Consider the following 18,527-nt stretch of genomic DNA (forward strand, 5'->3'; position numbering starts at 1 on the left):
TGGATTCACTATGATGTTTTCATATACGTACAAAGGAAAGTGTGGTTGTCTTTCCTTTTCCTATCCCCTGTCCCTTCCCTCCATCTCCTACTGTCTAATCTACTAAACTTCTGTTCTTCCCCTCCACACTCCTTATTGTGGATTAGCTTCCACATACAGAGAATACATTTGACCTTGGGCTTTTGGGATCTGGGTTAATTTCACTTAGCATGATAGTTTCCAGATCCATCCATTGACCAACAAATGTCATAAAGTCATTCTTCTTTACAGCTGAGTAATACTTCATTGTGCATATATACCACATTTTCTTATCAATTCATCTGTTGAAGGGCACCTAAGGTTGTAGGAAACTGACACAATACCTTCACTCACCCACCACAAGTCTAAGAAAAACTAAATTTATGTAAAAATATAAATCCTATTCCCACTTGAACCATCTCTATAAAGCCAGAAAAGTAGTCCATTGCTAGTAACTTGTGAGGGATAAAACCACCATCACATATAAAATGATGCATTATTTCAAAAGTCAACTCTTACCCTGTAAGTGACTTCTGACACACTTCCAACTGCTCATGTAGATGGGGCAAGAGCTGCCCCATGGTTTTCATCTCCAACACAGCAACTGATCACATTGGGATTCTCATGAGCGCGCTGCATTATTTTTATCCAGCCTTGTCAATATTCTGAAAACGTTTTGCTTCCTAAAAATAAATCCATAGGGAGTAAAGATTAGCATGTGGATGATTGAAAAAGCAAAGTGTTCAGTTTGGACTTTCTTACGGTTCTTCAAACCAGCGTAGATTAATCTTAGACTACATAATTTAAACAATTATTTTTTCAACTGAATTAATTCTGAAGAACACAAAACCTGAACTTATAAAGCTTCTTATTAAAAATACTGCTCCATCCACAATGGGGTTACTGGTTATTTGTTTCCTTGCATTTAATACATTTTGAAGTGCTACATGATTAATTTGCAGAGCTCTCAACTTAAAGTTCAAATCTAGTCTTTCAGCACCCCAGGTGTTTTGATTTGATGAGCAAAGTGAAGAAGCATGAAAATAATTTGATCTCAGGGTCCTTGGAATAATTACAACTCAATGGTACCCCAGGCAGGGAGAAGAAAGAAAAAAAATAAATAAAAACACAAAACAACGCTTCATTTACATTTGTGCAAATGAAAACTTTCTATTTACTATGGATGATAGGAAACTTTGCATGCAGTTGCAAAAATGCCTCTAGAAATTGGCATAATCTTGCCTCTTTTAAAAATGCAACTTTCTAATTAAAAACAAAGCCAATATGTTTTAGTTTTGTGCTCTAAAAATGTATTACAAAGAAAAAATCAAGCATTTTCAATGCTTTTTGCCCTTGATTTATAACCTATATAGATCCCATTATAACCTATATAGATCCCATTTGTCGACAGAAAACCTTTAGGAATTTCTAGCTTAATTATTTCAGGCTTAATTTTCTAATAGGAAAGTTGCCTTCATAGTCCAAAACCATCAGTTAATTATTGACATTTGCTTAAAAGTCCCCAAAGGAACTGTTTCAAGGTTTCATTACAAAGTTCTCAGGCTGTTTCTTTACCCCACAGTATGTTCTGATCTGCTAGTAGCAAACTTACTAAGAGTTAATTTGTGCTTACAGAATACAGATTAACTTCAATACTATTCTCAGAGGAATATTATAAGGTTAGCTCTTGAAAGAGATGAACTACTATAATTTAATAGTTCTGCATCTGTAAGTACTCACATACTTTCAAGATTTCTCAGTGTTTGAAACTATCTGTTTCTTTCTGCTAATGTAAATCAGAGGTGAGCATTTTTCAGACAGTACAATATTTAAGACTTTGTGGGCTATATGATTTTTGTTACAATGACTCTGCTCTGCTGTTATAGTGTTAAAGCAACCATTGACAAAATGCAAATAAGTGGATGTGGCCATGTTCCAATAAAATTTTTTAAACAAGCAAGTGGCCATGGTTTACCAACCAGTGGTATGGGTTAAGACTTGACCATCCACCTTTCACAGAGACCTGCAGATCACACACACCCATTATTTTATCAGACATTACGAAAAGCCTTATTTACCTGAGGCAGCTGTTTGGCAATATCTCCACCTACAAAGACAGCTTCCAGGTAGACCCAAAGGTTCTGCCACTAGCCACTCTTCAATTATATCTGAGGAAGTGGACAATTTATACACCCAATTCTGTATATTTTTTTAAATGGAGCATTATATCTAAAAGGCAAGAATGGAAAATGTTACGTTTCAAGGAAGATCATTAAACAGCACGGCCTAACAAAGTAAATCACATGAGAAACATTTCCTAAAAGGGCAGTCCCTCAGAAATATTATAGACCCAATGAAATCTCTGCTTTTTAGTCATAAAACTCATATAATTATAGTGACTTCACTTTTTGTTCCCATGTGGCAGTCATAGAACAGGAAAATGGGGCAAGTCTTATGGCATGCAGGTCCAACGAAGGAACTGGGCTAGTTGCTCCTGGGAATAAAATAGTAACAAGAATAAGGTGGTTTTCCCAGACTTCTGTGAGCCCAGTACAAGTGGGAACTTCCTGTGAGAGCAACACATAACCCACTGTTTGCTTTTCTGTGGTCTACGGAATTAATGAATATCGGGAAAGGGACCATTACCCAGGAATTTTCCTTCTATGAATGGTCTTGAAGTTTTCATCTAAGAGATAGATCATCTCTAATGGGACTAAACAAATCTAACCCTTAAATATCAGGAGAGGGGTAGGCATCACCAGGTTCACTCAGAGAAAGATTACTACAATATTAGGGTCAAGCTTGTGGTTTGACCTCCACCCAGAGACTAGGAATTTCACCAGGCACTACAACTGATTCTGCAGTGCTAGAGATCCTGGATAACTATCCCCAAAGACTCTGGGTCCTGTTTTTCTGGTCATTGGTGTTGGCTTAAGTGTTTATGAGAACACAAGGTACCCATAAAGTTGAGCTCAACAGAAAAGACAAGACATAGAGTGGATGTCATAGAAGAACTGATGGGCAGCTACTGGGTAAAGACCCAATTTCAGTTACAGCACGAGGTTAACTTTAGTTTATGGTCATGGCAAATAGTTCCAATGTGGGATCAAGTGCTTCCTGGGGAACAGAACATTTATTCCCTAGGGTCTTAAATTTTTTCTTGATCCAGGACAGAGTGATCCGATCTGAAAATGCTCACATATAGAGGACTTCTCAGAAGGTGACCCAGAAGGCTTTTCTGAGTACAGTCTGATGCCTGAGTGACCTATAACTTATCTGGAAGCCTATATGATATCTGGAGTCACAAAGGAAGTTGTACAAAAATTGTTCCAATTCAGTTGTTTAGGCCGTAAGAGGCATTTTTCCTAAAACCTAATATATATTGTCCCTGTGGCCACTGGTGTGAAGCCAAAAGGCAGTAAATACACCCAAAACAACTTCTAACTCAAGACATGGAAAGTTAGATGGCATAGGCAAGTGTTCCAGGAAGACGAAGCAGCTAGATCTCAAGGGTCAAGAACAGTCCCATTTAGAGAGTAAGAGTCACCTTTGGTGTGCATAACCTCCCAACATGAAAAGGGTGACCGGAAGTGAAACCTAGCACAACCAGCTTCTCTCTTTTAGTCATGTATCTGCATTGTACAACTGTGTGTGGCAGAACCCATGACTAAGAGGAAGGCCCACAGAGTCCCATGGATTCACCAGGGAACTGTTACATTCCAGGCAATATCCAGAGTCATGTCTCACCCATAGAGACATCCAACTTCCCTCTGAAGCCACATCCAGGTAGCCCAGAGGACAGCAGGCACTGCCTCCTCTGAGGTCAGTCTGTGGTTAGGGTTTCCAGGTTCAGTAGGTACTGCCAAGTTCTCTAGGAGGAGACTTTCCCAAAATGTGATGGCTTCGTGGATATCCTTATACTCTGCCTAGCAGGGCCTCAACAGTGAGTTTACTAGGAATATAAACTGGTATTTTACCAGCCCAGCTATATCCAAGCAAATACAAAGTTCAAGAATTATATCCTGAACTCCTTGGACACAGGCACAGCTCAGGGCAATCTATAGCCACTACTTCAAGAGTTCATAATCATGCAGGAAGTCAGGATGGCAAAATCTGTAATGGGGAAGTAGTAGCTGGTGAAGTTTAGGAACCAGTGAACATCTTAGGGTCACCTTTGCCAGGACTATTCAGATTCCCTGAAATCAGAGCATGACTTTGGGATCTTTATCTCAATAAACTCAGCCAGAATTTGATTAATACATTATTCAAATACAAGGCTGCCCCTGGGGCCAGAGGTCATGCAGGTGTCATTTAATCAGGGACCCCCAGCCTGAAGGAGGGACATTAGAATTCCCATGTTCCCGGGACATTGTCTCTGTTAATGATGGGCTTGTGACATATTTCTTAGATGTGTTAGTGTGAAAACCAGCCAAGAACTACTGTCCAGTCAGCTAGGAGAATACAGGTTGCAAATACCCAGATCAAAGACCTGACATTTCCATCGGAATTTCCTAAAACTGTGCTTGAGATCACATGTACCTCTGAGTTCGTCCCACAGTTCAGTGATGAACAGTGGCCTCATTCAAGGCACAGTAGACTCAACACAGATATACCCACTTTTCATAAAAAAGTAAGCCTCTGAAGCTCAGATTTCTCACCCCAAATTTTAATTAATCACTTGCCCATCATGGACTATCTTTTTGTAGTGCTGATACTGCTAAGGAAACCAAATTTCAGATTAGAAGATTATTTAGTGAGACATGAGCTAGAGCAAACTGAAACAATGATAAATGTTTTCTTCAGTTTCTGTGAGGAGGTAAAGGAGCTGGTCTCCAACGAGGGATAGGTTTGATTTGGAAGGCTGGTAATTCAGAGACGAAGCCCTAAGCTTTCCTTTCCCTTGTCATGACTGGAATGATGTGAGCAGAGTTCTTTTTATGTACTCCCCGCCACCTCCTACCCGCAGTGCTGGGGTGAAACCTCAGTCCTTCCACACGCTAGAGCAGTGCTCTACCGCTGAGCGACACCCCCAGCTCCTGTGTACATTTTTATTGTCCTCTTCCAGAATCAGCTTGTACCTTGCTTTCTCAGCAGTGGACACCTTCCCAATGTCTTTTTTTAATGTAGGCGAGCCCTTCAACAAGTTGAGCATTCCTGGTGTCTTTCCTCCAACACTCCTGAATAGAGGATCATCCCCCAGCCCCCTGTGCCTCTTTTGTACCTTTGACCACCAATAATTTGTATATTGATCACAGGTGACAAAAGTAGCAGTGAACTCAGGAGATGGCAACTGACCTAAAATGCTCTCAGAGTAGCACCACTCTGAACAAATCACCCTCAGTTGAGAGGTGGAGGCATAAATATTGGAATGGGGTGGAGGGAGATTTAACAGTTACTTAATTTCTTCTAATAAACTTTGCCCTGAAATCTACGAAAAAAAAAAGCAAGCCTCTAAGTTCCAAGTCCCCGAGGAGGTATATTGCCTTCATGTGTGGCCAGCTTTCTTTTCCTGGGACACTGGGCAAATGCTCAAACAGGGTTAGCCAAAGAGGGCAATGATAAGAACTCAGGAACCAAAAAAGAGAAGATAAAACAAAGAGGACATCTCAGGACGGAGCCAAGATGTTCAGAGAACCCACGGGGGGGAGGTGGTTATGATGGGGGCCTCCTGGGAAAACGGGGGAGGGGAGATGAGTGCCATTAAAGACTGGATGGGGGTCACGACTGCTGGGGAAAACAGTTCATATCAGAACAGAGGAGAGCCAGCAGTGTGGGGCAGAATCTTCTGTGATGTCCCAGTTGCAAAACTGGGAGTTGCCTCATATTGTATAACCCGGAACACCAAATTGAAGTCTCTCCCCCAAATTATAAAATTACCTGTTGCTTAGTAAGGAGCCTAAGACCATTAAACTATCCTCCATCAGAGTGATGATCTCTCCTGACTCCGTCCCTTTGAGCAGGAGCTCGCCCTTTCCCTTAAAGGCTGAAAAACTCAGGTTCTGGTTGGTCCAGTTCTCAATCACCTGCGTCAGCTTGGCCTCGATATCCTTTTCCTTACTGGCAGATATGCAAATATCCTTCAGAGGAAAATCAAAGAATACGGCATGACACTTCCAACCTCAAGTTAAGTGCATCATAAAATCACAGAAGGGTTTAGCTTGGGAGGGACTCAGAAGTCATCTAGTTCAGGGGGTCATTTTGCAGCTAAGAAAACCAAGACTTGCGTGCTGCAGGCTCAGCAGAACCTTATAACTCGACTCCGAACTATTCTCTTGTACCACATATGTAAGATAACGGAACTTAAGTCATTTTTTAAATTTAGTTTAATTGTATTAATTTCTTGTGGTGCTGGGGATCAAACACAGACCTTGTGCATGCCAGGCAAGCGCTCCACCACGAAGCTACACCCCGGTTCCTTGATCATATTTCTAACTGGAGGATTTTACTAAAGGGGAGATAATCCCAGTTGTCCTATCCATCCTGGAGGCCAGCGGGGAGAATCAAATGAGAATATATGTGAATCTTTTGAACTATTTCAAGTAACATAAATGTTAGCATATTCTTGTCTGTTCTGGCTTAACAGACGACTCTATTTTTTTCTTATGGGTTTTCCCACTTCCCTAAGAATCCTTGATGTGAAAGTCTCACAAAAGAAAATAAAAGTGACATATTTTCCCCACCATACCTCAACTTATTTCATACTTAGTATTACAGATTCACAGATGGAAAGGAATGTGAAGGTGTAAGATTTTGCCACTGATACACATGACACAAATTAGTGTGTCCTAAATGTCATGAGAGCCGTAAATCATGAGTTTTAAGGAGGGAGAACTGACTCGTGCCCAAGGAGGAAGGCCTTTCACTGAGGAGCAGGCACCCTTCCGGTAGAGCGTGGCTTGGTGGAGAGGACATTCTAGTGGAGGGGAAAGACCTCCTGTAGAGGCAGGAAACCCGGTAGCAGCAGGAACCCAGGTGGATTAGTGGGAGGGCACGTGACAGAGCAGCAGGGTGCCTCTGAGCAGACAGTCCCCAGAGTCCCTCTGCGGTACCAAGAGTTAATACCTGATCTCCAGAAGTACTTTCCATTTTAAAAATAAATTTTCAAACACCAGCCTATGACTGGCTACATTTTTAAATATAAAAGCCTCCTGATAAAAACGAGATGGTCACCAAGATTTCTTTCAATTCTGTTTCCTTCAAGAGTATTTAGTAATATTACAAACAGGGCAAAAACACATTGGAAGTAAAACTTTTGGTGTACATACTGTTAAAAAGAGGCAGGGGAAGGCAGAAAATCCAAACGCATATATATGGGAGATTTCTGGTCATGTGGTATGTTTCCTCATCTCTAAAAAGCTTAGAATGATGGATAAAATACAAAAAAGAGAAAGTAAAAACAAACATAGCCAGGCTTTAAAACACAAGCAATAAGTAGAAAAGATAATGCAAACTCAAGGGCAGAGTTGAAGCTCAGACCCGAGGGTTGTGGCCAGTGGGGTCAGACCTCTGGTTGCTCTGGGATAAAGGAGACTTAAAGCAGTAGATCAGAGAGAAGGAGCGAGGGCTGGGGCTAGTTCCCTCCCTTTGTGGAAGGAGCCTGAACACTGCCTCCAGCTGTCATCTGGTTGTTCACATTAGATGATGCTGTGTACAGAGGGATGCAGTGACAGGGACTCCACCTACAACCAGGACCTGAAACAGGTCAGCTGGTGCCTAGATCCATCCCACCACAGCACAGTAGGGGATAAACTGCTGTTAAACACCTGGTTCTGGACCCAGGGCTGAGGGAAGATGGGTAGTGGAAGAGGAAACACAAGGCCACCAACCAAGGCAAGTTAAAACACAGAATGGGAGAAACAATTTTAGCAAATCATGGAAGCCAAAGTTTTTGAACTTCTGCCATTCAGAGTGAACCCTCCCAACAAACAAAAGTTACAAAGTCCACTTTTAAAACAATCTAATGCTCCAAAGGATAGTCAACCTAAAAAACAACCAGAGCAAAAAAACTCAGACCAGTTTCATGAAAAAATCTGAAAACAATGTTTGTGCTTCAACTGGAGTTGTTGGAGGATGGGAGGTATAGATGAAATAATCATGACCGTGAGTGGATCCCTCCTGAAGCAAGGGCATCTCTACTTTCGCATAGTTTGAAATTTTCCACAATAAAAAATTCAAAATATTCATATTTAGGATGCACAAAGAGATAAGTGAAGACATCTGTAAAACCATAGATTTGAAACTTACAAATCTGAGAATACATGTAGATTTAAGAATCTACAGAATTCAGAAAATTGGGAACAGTGTGGAAATGAAAAAAGAACATGCAGTTACCAAAAAGGGTCAGTTAAAAATCTTGGAAAAAAGAAGGTAATAACAGAAAAATTATAAAACTTGATAGACTTTTAAAATAAATACCAAATTAGAAATTTAGAAAAAGTACCCTAAGGAATTCAATAAGAACACAACACATAAACACTGTAAACAGATGTTTTTTAAATGGATAAGCAGTTCAGGGACAGGAGGACAGATTGAGAAGTTCCAAAATTAATGTATTTTGAATAATCGTATTATCTCCTTGAGTGACAGGATTATTTTGTAAAAGTCAGGAATGCTCAGGATCAGTTTGCATTTTAAGGACGCATAATAGAGGGCAAACAGTAAACCCCCTAACAAAGTGTTTATTCTAAACAGAAAGGGAACCAGAATACGTGTTGGCTTTCATGCAGAACGTGCCCCAGGTCCACACACCTTCTTCTCGCAGAGCATCCCACCACCACTACATGTATAAGCATCCTAACCACCATCCACCTCCCCCCAGGAGCACTTCAGAACCCTATACTCCAGATCTATATAATCAACCTTGTTACTAAAACTCTCCTCATATCAATCTTATTCTTACAAGTCCAAGTGTAGACCTACAATTCCAACAGTTCCAACTCATACACCTTTTTATGCAAACACTTTCTACCACTTCCACTAGCTTTGTGGACATGACACATCTCATTGCCTATTTTACTATCTAGTTTTCCATAGCAAGGATAACTAATGTGTCTGATGCAAGTTACTTTGATGGAGTACTTAACAGAAGTTCAAACCCTCTTGCTCCAAGAACTACAAGGGTCAAAGCTGCTCAAGAATTCAAAAATCTCCATGAGTCAGACACAGCAAGATAGATAACCACATGTCTCTCTCATGTCAAAGCTAAAAAATAGAGTAAAACAGTGATTAATTACTATAGGCTAGCGAAGGGAAAGAGGAATAGCAGGGCAATGGGTAATGTGTGCCAAAACACAGCTGGGTGGGAGGAAGAAGTTTCAGTGATCTATAGCACAACAAGGAGACTCACTTCCCAGCCACCCATTATATGTTTTACGAAGAATTAGAAGAGGAGATGGAAATGCTAATTACCCTGATTTGATCATTACACATTGCAAACAGGTATTGAAAGATCACACTACATCCCCAAAATTCTTACAATCATTATGTGTTAATTTAAAAGAAAAATTAAACTAAAAAAAATCAAATAAAATGTCTCCTTGTACAAGTCTCAGAAAAGGAAGACCTTCTTTAACAGACTATATTGATAAGAACTTCCGTACCTCAATGTCATCCTTATTTTTGAGGAGCGGTGCTTCCATGATGTTTCTAAGACAAAAAGAATCCGATTCCACATCAAATGGGGTTCCAGTTAGCTCGGAGATCCGGTCCCAGTGCCTCTGCTTCATCGCTTTATTGGTCATCATTTCTAGCAGAGGACACGACTCACTGAAATCATCAATTCTTTTTTTCAGATCCAAATAAGCTTGCCAATCTTTCAGTCCTTTGGGAAGTTTACGACATCTTTCAGAAAGAAAGAGAAAATACTTCATCACCTCTGCATTTCTTGGAGGGAGATGTTACCGTAATACACCAGGGAATAAATTAGTTTGTGAAGTATCCATAGGAGCCTGTGAAGACAAGCACGATGAAAAGGCAAGCTAATTCAACGGAAGCTCACCTGTTTTGGAATTCCTGCAGCTCTGCATTGATTTTTTCAATATCTACATCTCCCCAAAGTATTTCATAATAACCACTAATACTGCCCATTACAGTATCATACAGTCCATACAGTTTCTGCAGCAAGTTGAGTTCTTTTCTGCAAAATGAAATAATTAAGTCATCATTGGATGGGCAGAATTCATTCAATCAAAATTTCATAATTATGTGAATAACGTCTTTTAGACACCAAATGCACACCTCTTTCTAGGCTTCCAATTAAAAAATTTTGTTAAAGTTTAATATGCAATGTCAAGTTTAAAGGCTGGAATGTAGCTCAGGGGTAGAACTCCTGCCTAGCATGTCTTGCCTTGTACTGTAAATAATAATAATAATAATAATAAACAACAATAACAATAATAAAACAATAGTAATAATAAAGCCAAGTTTACAGTTCCTAAACACTTCAAATAATACCATAATTTGATTAACACATGGTTTGGTTATTTTGTAAAGGAAAAATCAGGACCTTTTATAAATCCAAACATTACAATCTTAATTATCTTATTTTTCCAATTCTTTTCTCATTTTGCTCTTTTCATTCACCTAAAAATTAATTCATTATTACTAGTTATTCCCAACTCTGCTAAACATCACTAAAATAATAAGAATGATGAAATCTCTCAAAGGATGATATAAGAGTGAATCAATCACTATCAAATCATTCTTTGGGTTTCTCATCAAGTTTCTCAAAGTACTTCATCATCTTTCAAGAAATACAAAAACAACTCTGGAGACAACATTCTTATAGACTTCTGCTTGCTTAGCTTTCTCTTAATATGGCTAAGAGTTCAGTTCCTCATTTCTTCCTAAAGCAGCAAAGGGAAGAAAATTGACAACAGAATATGTTTCCAAAGTGTTAAGGAAAAAAGAGGCAGAAAGCACAGATAGACTCTAATTTTGAGGGTGAAATTGATTGTATAAGTGACACCTCAGACTGTGAGTCTTCAGATGATGATAACCCAGATGAGTTTTTTGAAATGCCATAATTTAGGACCGAACAACAGATTTCAACAGGGGCAAGGGCCTCACCAGGTGACAAGAACTGGACCATTTTGTGAAAGAGATGAGTAATAGTGTTTTCTCATTATTGATGATGCCTGTGTATGTTTCATTTGATATAGTTCATAAGTAGACAAGTGTTAGAGGCAGAAGTACATTCAAAGGAAACAGATGAGGTAGAAATGACAATATTTGTTAAGTTGATAATTCAAATATAAAAGCAAAGATGTTTGTGCTTATACTGCAAAGAAGGTGGCAGCCCTCTCTTCAACAAAATGACAAGTGTCTGAGTTTTCAACCGCCTTGAGGTTTAACACCACGAGTGCTAAGAAGAAGGAATGCTAAGCTAGCGATCCATGGGAGATGGATTTGAAAGCTGGAATCAGTGTTTGCAGTGGGTCTGCTCCAGATTCATGCATGGCAGCTGAGGAGCGAGCTGTACTTAAATGATGGCCTCTGCTTCGTGTGTATCTTCAAACCAGGACATCATGGAGCTCAAGTTTGGGTTTACTCTGCTTAAGATCTTATTAAATTTTCTACTAAAAGTGTCTTTTTATCATCCTATTATTCTTTCTTCTATAAATTATTTATACGATTACTTTAAAATATCAAAATAAAAAATGGTCCACTGGTCCAGATGATTATGTGTCCTGCTATACTGAAGGTCAGCACATTGAACCTCACACTGAGTATACCTGAGAATCACCTTGAGAAGGTGTAAAAGCACAAATTTCCCAGGACCCAATTCCAGAGACCCCAATTCAATACATCAGGGATACGAACCAGCTATCTAATATTCTCATACAGTTGGTGAATGGGTTAAATTTGAAGACCAACTGTTTTAGAAAGAGAATGTGGACCATCCACCCTGTATGGCTGACACACTTATCTTCAGAAAATTTCACACCTATTTGATGGTGAAATTTTCATGCTGTGACTAAAAGAAGTCAACATTAAACTCTTTTCTAAAGTCAAGACTCTAATAAGCAAATAGCAGTGTTTTAATGTCCCTTTTGAGGAAAGGCATATTTAAAGTTCTATTAAAATATACTTGCTTACATCTTAGATCTATTGCTTAAAATCAGCTAAGTTCTTTGACCACCGATTTCAGTAAATTCTACGTCTCCACTGGGGAAGAGCACTTTAGCTTAAGTGCAGTAAGAAGGATGAAAGAGTTGAGGAAGGTTATTCCCTTAAATAAACTGATTCAAAGTTGCAATACTTCTACACTAACACTGTCCAAAACTAGTAAAAAGAAAAAGCAAAGTATAAAAGTTAACTCTAGGCCATGCATGCTTAGAATTTCTGCAATCTGTTTTCTACTTCCATACAATTTCTTCTGTACATGAACACTGTGTGTCTCATAGGTCAAGAAACCCGGGGACAAACTGGGTGTGGTGGCACACGCCTGAGTTGCTCAGGAGGCTGAGGCAGGAGGATCACAAGTTCAAAGCCAGCCTCAGCAACTTAGTGAGAACTGTCTCAAAAGAGAAAATATAAAAGGTCTAGGGATGTGGCTCATTAGTTAAGCACCCCTAGGTTCAATCCCTGGTACCAAAAAAAAAAGAAAAAAAATTCAGGACAGGGGGATATTTAGGAGTGTTCCAAGTCATGTTGTTCTCCACATGATAAAAGATTTGTCAGTGATGTGAGTCTTCTAACAGGGAGTATTTAATTATTTGTATGTAAGACTTGGACATTTTTTTTTTCCTTTTGTGGTGCTGGGGATTGAACCTAGAGCCTCATGCTTGCAAGGCCAGCTCTCTACCAACTGAGCTATATCTCAAGCCCCTGGACATTTTCTAAACTTACCTGGTTTTGTGTAAAACCTCATAGTCGGTCACAGGCAATCCAAAAAGTTGTTCACCAGACGAATATGTGACAAATTTCCTCCACAGATCATCAAAATTGGCCTATAACAAAGATTTCTAAATTGTACTAAAATGTAATTAATTTAGATCCCATTTAAGTAAACTTTATCAACTGAGCTAAAAGCTAGGTTGAGGTTTTTTAGTAGTATCTATGAAACAAGGACTGGTGAAGCAAATTTACACTTATGCCAATCTACTAGAGAAAAGTTGAGCATTTAAGAAAATGAGCTTTCAAACATTCTAAAAGCACCCATTTTATAAAATTCTTTCTTTAATAAATTAAGTGATCTCCAGAAGACCTAAATTTCAAGTTCCAATATACACACCTGAAAGTAACAAAACTGCATTCGTAAAAATCCGTAATAAGGGCAAATGCACTAATTAAGACTGGTCATATTTCCCTCCAACAGGGTTAAAAATGAGTGAAGTGTGCTTGGTTCAGGTACCACCTGCCTGTAATCCCACCCACTCAGGAAACTGAGATAGGACAATCACAAGTTCTAAGGCCAGCCCGAGCAACTTAGTGAAACCCTGTCTCAAAAAATATAGATGGAGGGGATGCTGGAGATGTAGTTTAGTAGTAGAATACCCCTGAGTACCCTGAGTTCAATCCCCAGGACCACCGAAATAAGTAAATAAATAAATAAGTAGCATAGTCCATTCAACCCTGTTTTTCTTCATGCAAGCATCTATAAAACCAGTCATTTTTAATACTATTTGAAATAATTCTAACAATTTAAATCAACAAAGTCAATACTCATATTTAATTTTTCTTTTGAATTTGAACTTGGTTATAAATTTGGAATACTAACTATTAAGAGTGTTCAGAGCATACATGTAAACAGAAGTAATTCACCTGGAACAAAATATGTGCACTCTACATAAAGGGTGCTATATGGTACCCGCCCCACTCCACCTTCGCCCCAGCTTATCTTCAATTTCCCTTTCCAGTTTCAGTTACCATGGTCAACGTCTCCCTAAATCTCTCTCTTCGCTGGTCCCTGCTCACTTCCAGGCTCTTCATTGCTGGGACTTTGTACAAGCTGCAAATTCTGCCTAACTGGCTTTTCCTCTTTCCCCAGGCTAACTCTAATTAGTCCTTCAAGAGGTAGCTCAGATTCTCCTCTTCCAGGAAGCCTTCTCTGTCTGCCCCAATATCCCTACCTGAGCTGGAAGCCCCTTAGCTCTGTTTCCATGACACAGGTTCTCATAAGTAGAGTATAATGATCATCACGTGGTTTGGGAATTACCTTTAGTTTGCTATCTCCCTATCGGATTTTAGCAGTTTAGAGGTGAGAACCATTTCTTAATCAAATATCTATTGACCAAACCACACAGGAGTCACTAAATTGTTGATATTTTTAAAATTATTGAAAATGCAGATGGGGAATGTAAAGAGAACATAAACATATTTTCAGCCATGGCAGGAGGAAAGAGGAAAATAGGGCTGGGGTTGTGGCTCAGTGGGAGAGTGCTTGCCTAGCATCTATGAGGCACTGGGTTCAATCCTTGGCATCATGCAAAATAAAAACAAAGTTGTGGATGTGTCCATCTACAACTAAAAAAAAAAAAAAAAAAACTTAAAAAAAAAAAAAAAAAAAAAAAAAAAAACAAAAAAAAAAAAAAAAAAAAAAAAAAAAAAAAAAAAAAAAAAAAAAAAAAAAAAAAAAAAGGAAAAGACCAGGAACAAAAATTCGAATTGCCTGATGCTCTCGACAGGCTAATTTACAGAGGAATCTATGAATTCACAAAACATTAATCCAAAAGGGTGTGTGATTTTTCTTGACATGTGCAGCAATCTGAATGCAGAAAAGAGCGACAGGTTGACCTGATCCAATGAGCACTACGCCATCTGGGGTAGGGACGTTGAAAGGGATGGACACAAACAGAAGTCAAACAATGGACATGGGAAGACGGAAAACCCATCTGCCAATCTTTAAAATCTTATGCGGGGGACTTTTATATGCTATAATTTTATCATTTTATTATCAAATGAGATTCTTGGAAGTGGAATAAAATATTATTTAAATTCACAACAGGGTCTCATTCTCTAAAAATGCAGAGGGAGATTTTGGGAGAAGAGTCTGGAGGAGCACAGAGAAGGAGTGAATCACATCATTTAGGTGATTAAAATATAATTAAAGGGTGCTGGGCACATAGCTCAGCTGGTAGAGTGCTTGCCTCACATGCACAAAGCCCTGGGTTCAATCCCCAGCCGCAAAAAAAAAAAAAAAAAAAAAAAAAAAAAAAAAAAAAAAAAAAAAAAAAAAATTTGAATGTACTTTAAACATTAACTTTCCTATTATAAGCTAAAACATAAATTTCCCCCTACAATCATCTTTAAAAAGAGCACCTGGTCAATGTAACAAATAAGTGTGGTTTTACCTGAAATATCTGTAGCCTGTTGCTGGCTTCTTGGGGTGGTATATTTGGAACCATGGGTCCTTCCTATGAGAAATAATACAATCTCCATTTCATTCTTAATCAGACCATCCATCTATTCACTGAGTCTATCTAGTCTTTTTTAAATCAATAAGCATAATTTTTCATTTAAATTGTCTAATTTTGTCCTGTACTTGAAATTTATTCATTTTTTCTAACAGCTTTATTGAGATATAATTCACATACTAAACCATTCACCCACTTACAAAGTGTACAATTCAATGGTTTTTAGTATATTCGGAGTTGTGCAACCATGACTACTATCAATTTCAGAACATTTCATTATTCCAGCTTCCATTCATTTTTAAAGGTCCTTCACACAGCTAATGAAAGATGTGGAAAAAAAGAAACACATCCTGTATGAAGTGTGTACCTCGAGAGCTCTGCTGAGTTTCACTTATGATGATAAATGATCATGTGGTTGTGCATTAGAATAACCAATGCAGAATTCTGAGATCCCCTCTTGTACTAACTGTTCAACCAAATATGGAAACTGAGATACACACAGGTTGAATACCCGGAAGAACAGAAGGCAGTCTCTGGTGACCAGGAACCATCCACATTTGTAAACAATACCCCAAAAATAGCTTCCCCAAAAGGCAAAGGAATGGGACAGCTACCTATGTAGTGACAGATTAAAATAACAAGGAAGAGTCCCTGCGGGAAAATGAAGAATATTGAGGCTATTAAAATGAAGAATATTGAGGCTATTAATGTGGTCTGTACAATCAGGAATATCATGGATATGCCAAATAATAAATGATCATAATAGTGTTTAAAGGGTAAACCGAGGCACAATAAAATTTTAAAGTATTTGTTTCAAAATCGGACAGTTCCAAACCAGAAGCGGTCTAGGGGTTCCACTGCAATTAAGAGAGGGGCTTTTATGGGGTGAATGTGGAAGTAATACCAAGAAATTATATGATTGATTGCTTTCCTTAGTCTACCTACTGGAAATTCTCTATTTACATAATCATAAATTCACTGCTTCTCATTGGTTCAGTTTAAGTTTGCTTTTCTTTAATAAAGAAATAGCTCAGGTTAAGTAAGTTTCCCTTGTGTTTGCAAATCAACCAAGGTTAAGGTCATTTATGATGCACAGTGGTTTTTGTGTGCTCGGGGATCCTTGAGACAGGGACTCTGTTTTAATATTTTTAACAACAGAATGACAGGGCAAATCAATGTTGATTAGTCCTTCTAAAAAGACTTGTGTGTTATCAAAAGCATTAGTCAGTAGCACCAAGGGTTTAAATCATTTTTTGCATTCAGATTCATTTGTGACCACTAGAAATAGAATAATTTAGTGGACTTCCTTGAAGTTGAACTCAAAAGTTGAGTTCAAGGAAGTCCACATTATCATTCAGAATATGAGGTTGAGCAGTCTGAGGGAATGACATTGATTACTCATTTTCAGTGACCTTTCTGGTTTTCTAAGAGTTCGTGACAAGGAAAAGTGAGGTGCCATAGGGCCCTAAGCCCTAAGCCCTGATAGTCTCTGACAGCCTCCCCACCCTGGTGTTAGATCTACCAGGAAATCTGAGAATTCTGGCCCAGACAAAGAGCAAACCAGGCCCTTTGTTCCTTCCACCATCTCTAGTGTGGTTAGCTCCTTTTAACTGGCACATCTGCTTGCTTTCTCCAGAAAACATGCCTAAAGGAGTAGCCACCCATCCCTTTTCCAGACAGCTGTAAATATGCAAATAAGGCTGCTTACACACAAAGCATCTATTTCTCAGGATTCGTCAGGGTCACTTCAGATTAAACATATCACCCAACGTCTTAACACCCAGCACAGCTCAGTTTTAAATTACCCGCTCATATGATTCTGCGAAGTTTGTTACATCCTCACGAAAAACCTCCACAGCCTCGAGTAGATTACTTTTAAAGTTTGGCTGCACTTGAACTAGTTCGTCTTGCACAGAAACCTGGAATGAAAAGGAATATTCGACAAGAGTGAAAAGTCACATATTAAAAAGGAAAACTGAGGGGCTGGGTTGTACATCAGCAGTAGAGAGCTCACCTAGCATGTGCAAGGCACTGGATTCAATGCTCAGCACCACATAAAATAAATAAAGTCAAAGTTAAAAAAAAAAAGGAAAACTGTAATTCTATTCCAGCAAGTGTTTTCTCACAGGTGTCCTGTAGGAATACATCAACAACCCATATGTGCCTACAGGAGATTCGAATCATTCTAATTTGTGATCCGAGAGGCTAAGTCATTTTCTCTGAAATTGGTAACTGGAAAAAGCTCTCTGGTTGACCTAGCTCAGGTCATCACTGTGGCCAGGAAAAGAGTTACTATGACAAACCCAGTCTGGGTGACATGCTCTCTCTGGGCCATGCCAACAGCTAGGATTAGCATCTCTACTAGGTTCACAAGGCTACAGAGCTTGGAGCAATTCCCAAAAGAAAGTGATATACTGTAGGTATAAAAAACATTACAGGGCTGGGGAGACAGCTCAGCTGGTAGAGTGCTCGCCTCGCAAGCTAAGGCCCTGAGTTCGATCCCCAGTACCGCAAAAAAAAAAAAAAAAAATTACAAGTATCCTCCATATTAACTCATTCAATCCTTGAAACAATCCTATGCAGTGAATTCTATCATGCTAATATATAACCATTTTACAGGTGAGAAAAGTGTGGCACAGAAAAGCTAAGTAACCGCTCCCAAAATCCCAGCACAATAAGAGGTAAGGTCAAGATTCAAAACCAGTAGTGCAGCTCCTAGGTCCCTGTTCTTAATCACCCTCAAATACACCATCTATGTATAAGTTGAACATATAATACTTTAAGTTTAATGGTGATTGTAGTACAGAACAGTGTATCTCTCCTAAAGGATAGGCCAGGGGCTTTAACACTAACAGTCAAAAAGATGGAAGAATAAATCCAAGTGTATCACAACAGAAGACTGGTTTTCCCTAAATCTCAGTGGGGAGTTCTCTGTTTCCTTTCTGTGGCTCACTTCCCCAATAAACTAGCAAGCATTTTTCAAAGCAATTAGTCAATACCAAATATGTATTTAATAAACATGAGCATTTTATATGCATTACTTCAAGTGAGTCTCACAACTGCATATAAAAAATTATTAATATTCTAAATGACCACATGAAGAAATTGAGTAACAAAGGTCATTAACTTGCATTAGATCATTCATCTGGTTGG

General features: G+C 38.9%; 1 protein-coding gene across 1 annotated transcript in view; it reads right to left on the reverse strand.

Moving 5' to 3' along the window:
* The window catches only part of Dnah8 (dynein axonemal heavy chain 8), a 252,532-nt gene that overhangs the window by 156,395 nt on the left and 77,610 nt on the right, over positions 1 to 18,527 (reverse strand). Inside the window, 12 exon segments of the mRNA XM_047558191.1 lie at positions 538 to 602; positions 604 to 671; positions 674 to 701; positions 2,097 to 2,163; positions 2,165 to 2,231; positions 2,234 to 2,247; positions 5,896 to 6,095; positions 9,618 to 9,858; positions 10,016 to 10,153; positions 12,868 to 12,968; positions 15,312 to 15,374; positions 17,180 to 17,293. Coding sequence (XP_047414147.1) covers positions 538 to 602; positions 604 to 671; positions 674 to 701; positions 2,097 to 2,163; positions 2,165 to 2,231; positions 2,234 to 2,247; positions 5,896 to 6,095; positions 9,618 to 9,858; positions 10,016 to 10,153; positions 12,868 to 12,968; positions 15,312 to 15,374; positions 17,180 to 17,293 — 1,166 coding nt within the window.

This window comes from Sciurus carolinensis, chromosome 7, assembly GCF_902686445.1.
Source record: "Sciurus carolinensis chromosome 7, mSciCar1.2, whole genome shotgun sequence".
NCBI lineage: Eukaryota > Metazoa > Chordata > Mammalia > Rodentia > Sciuridae > Sciurus > Sciurus carolinensis.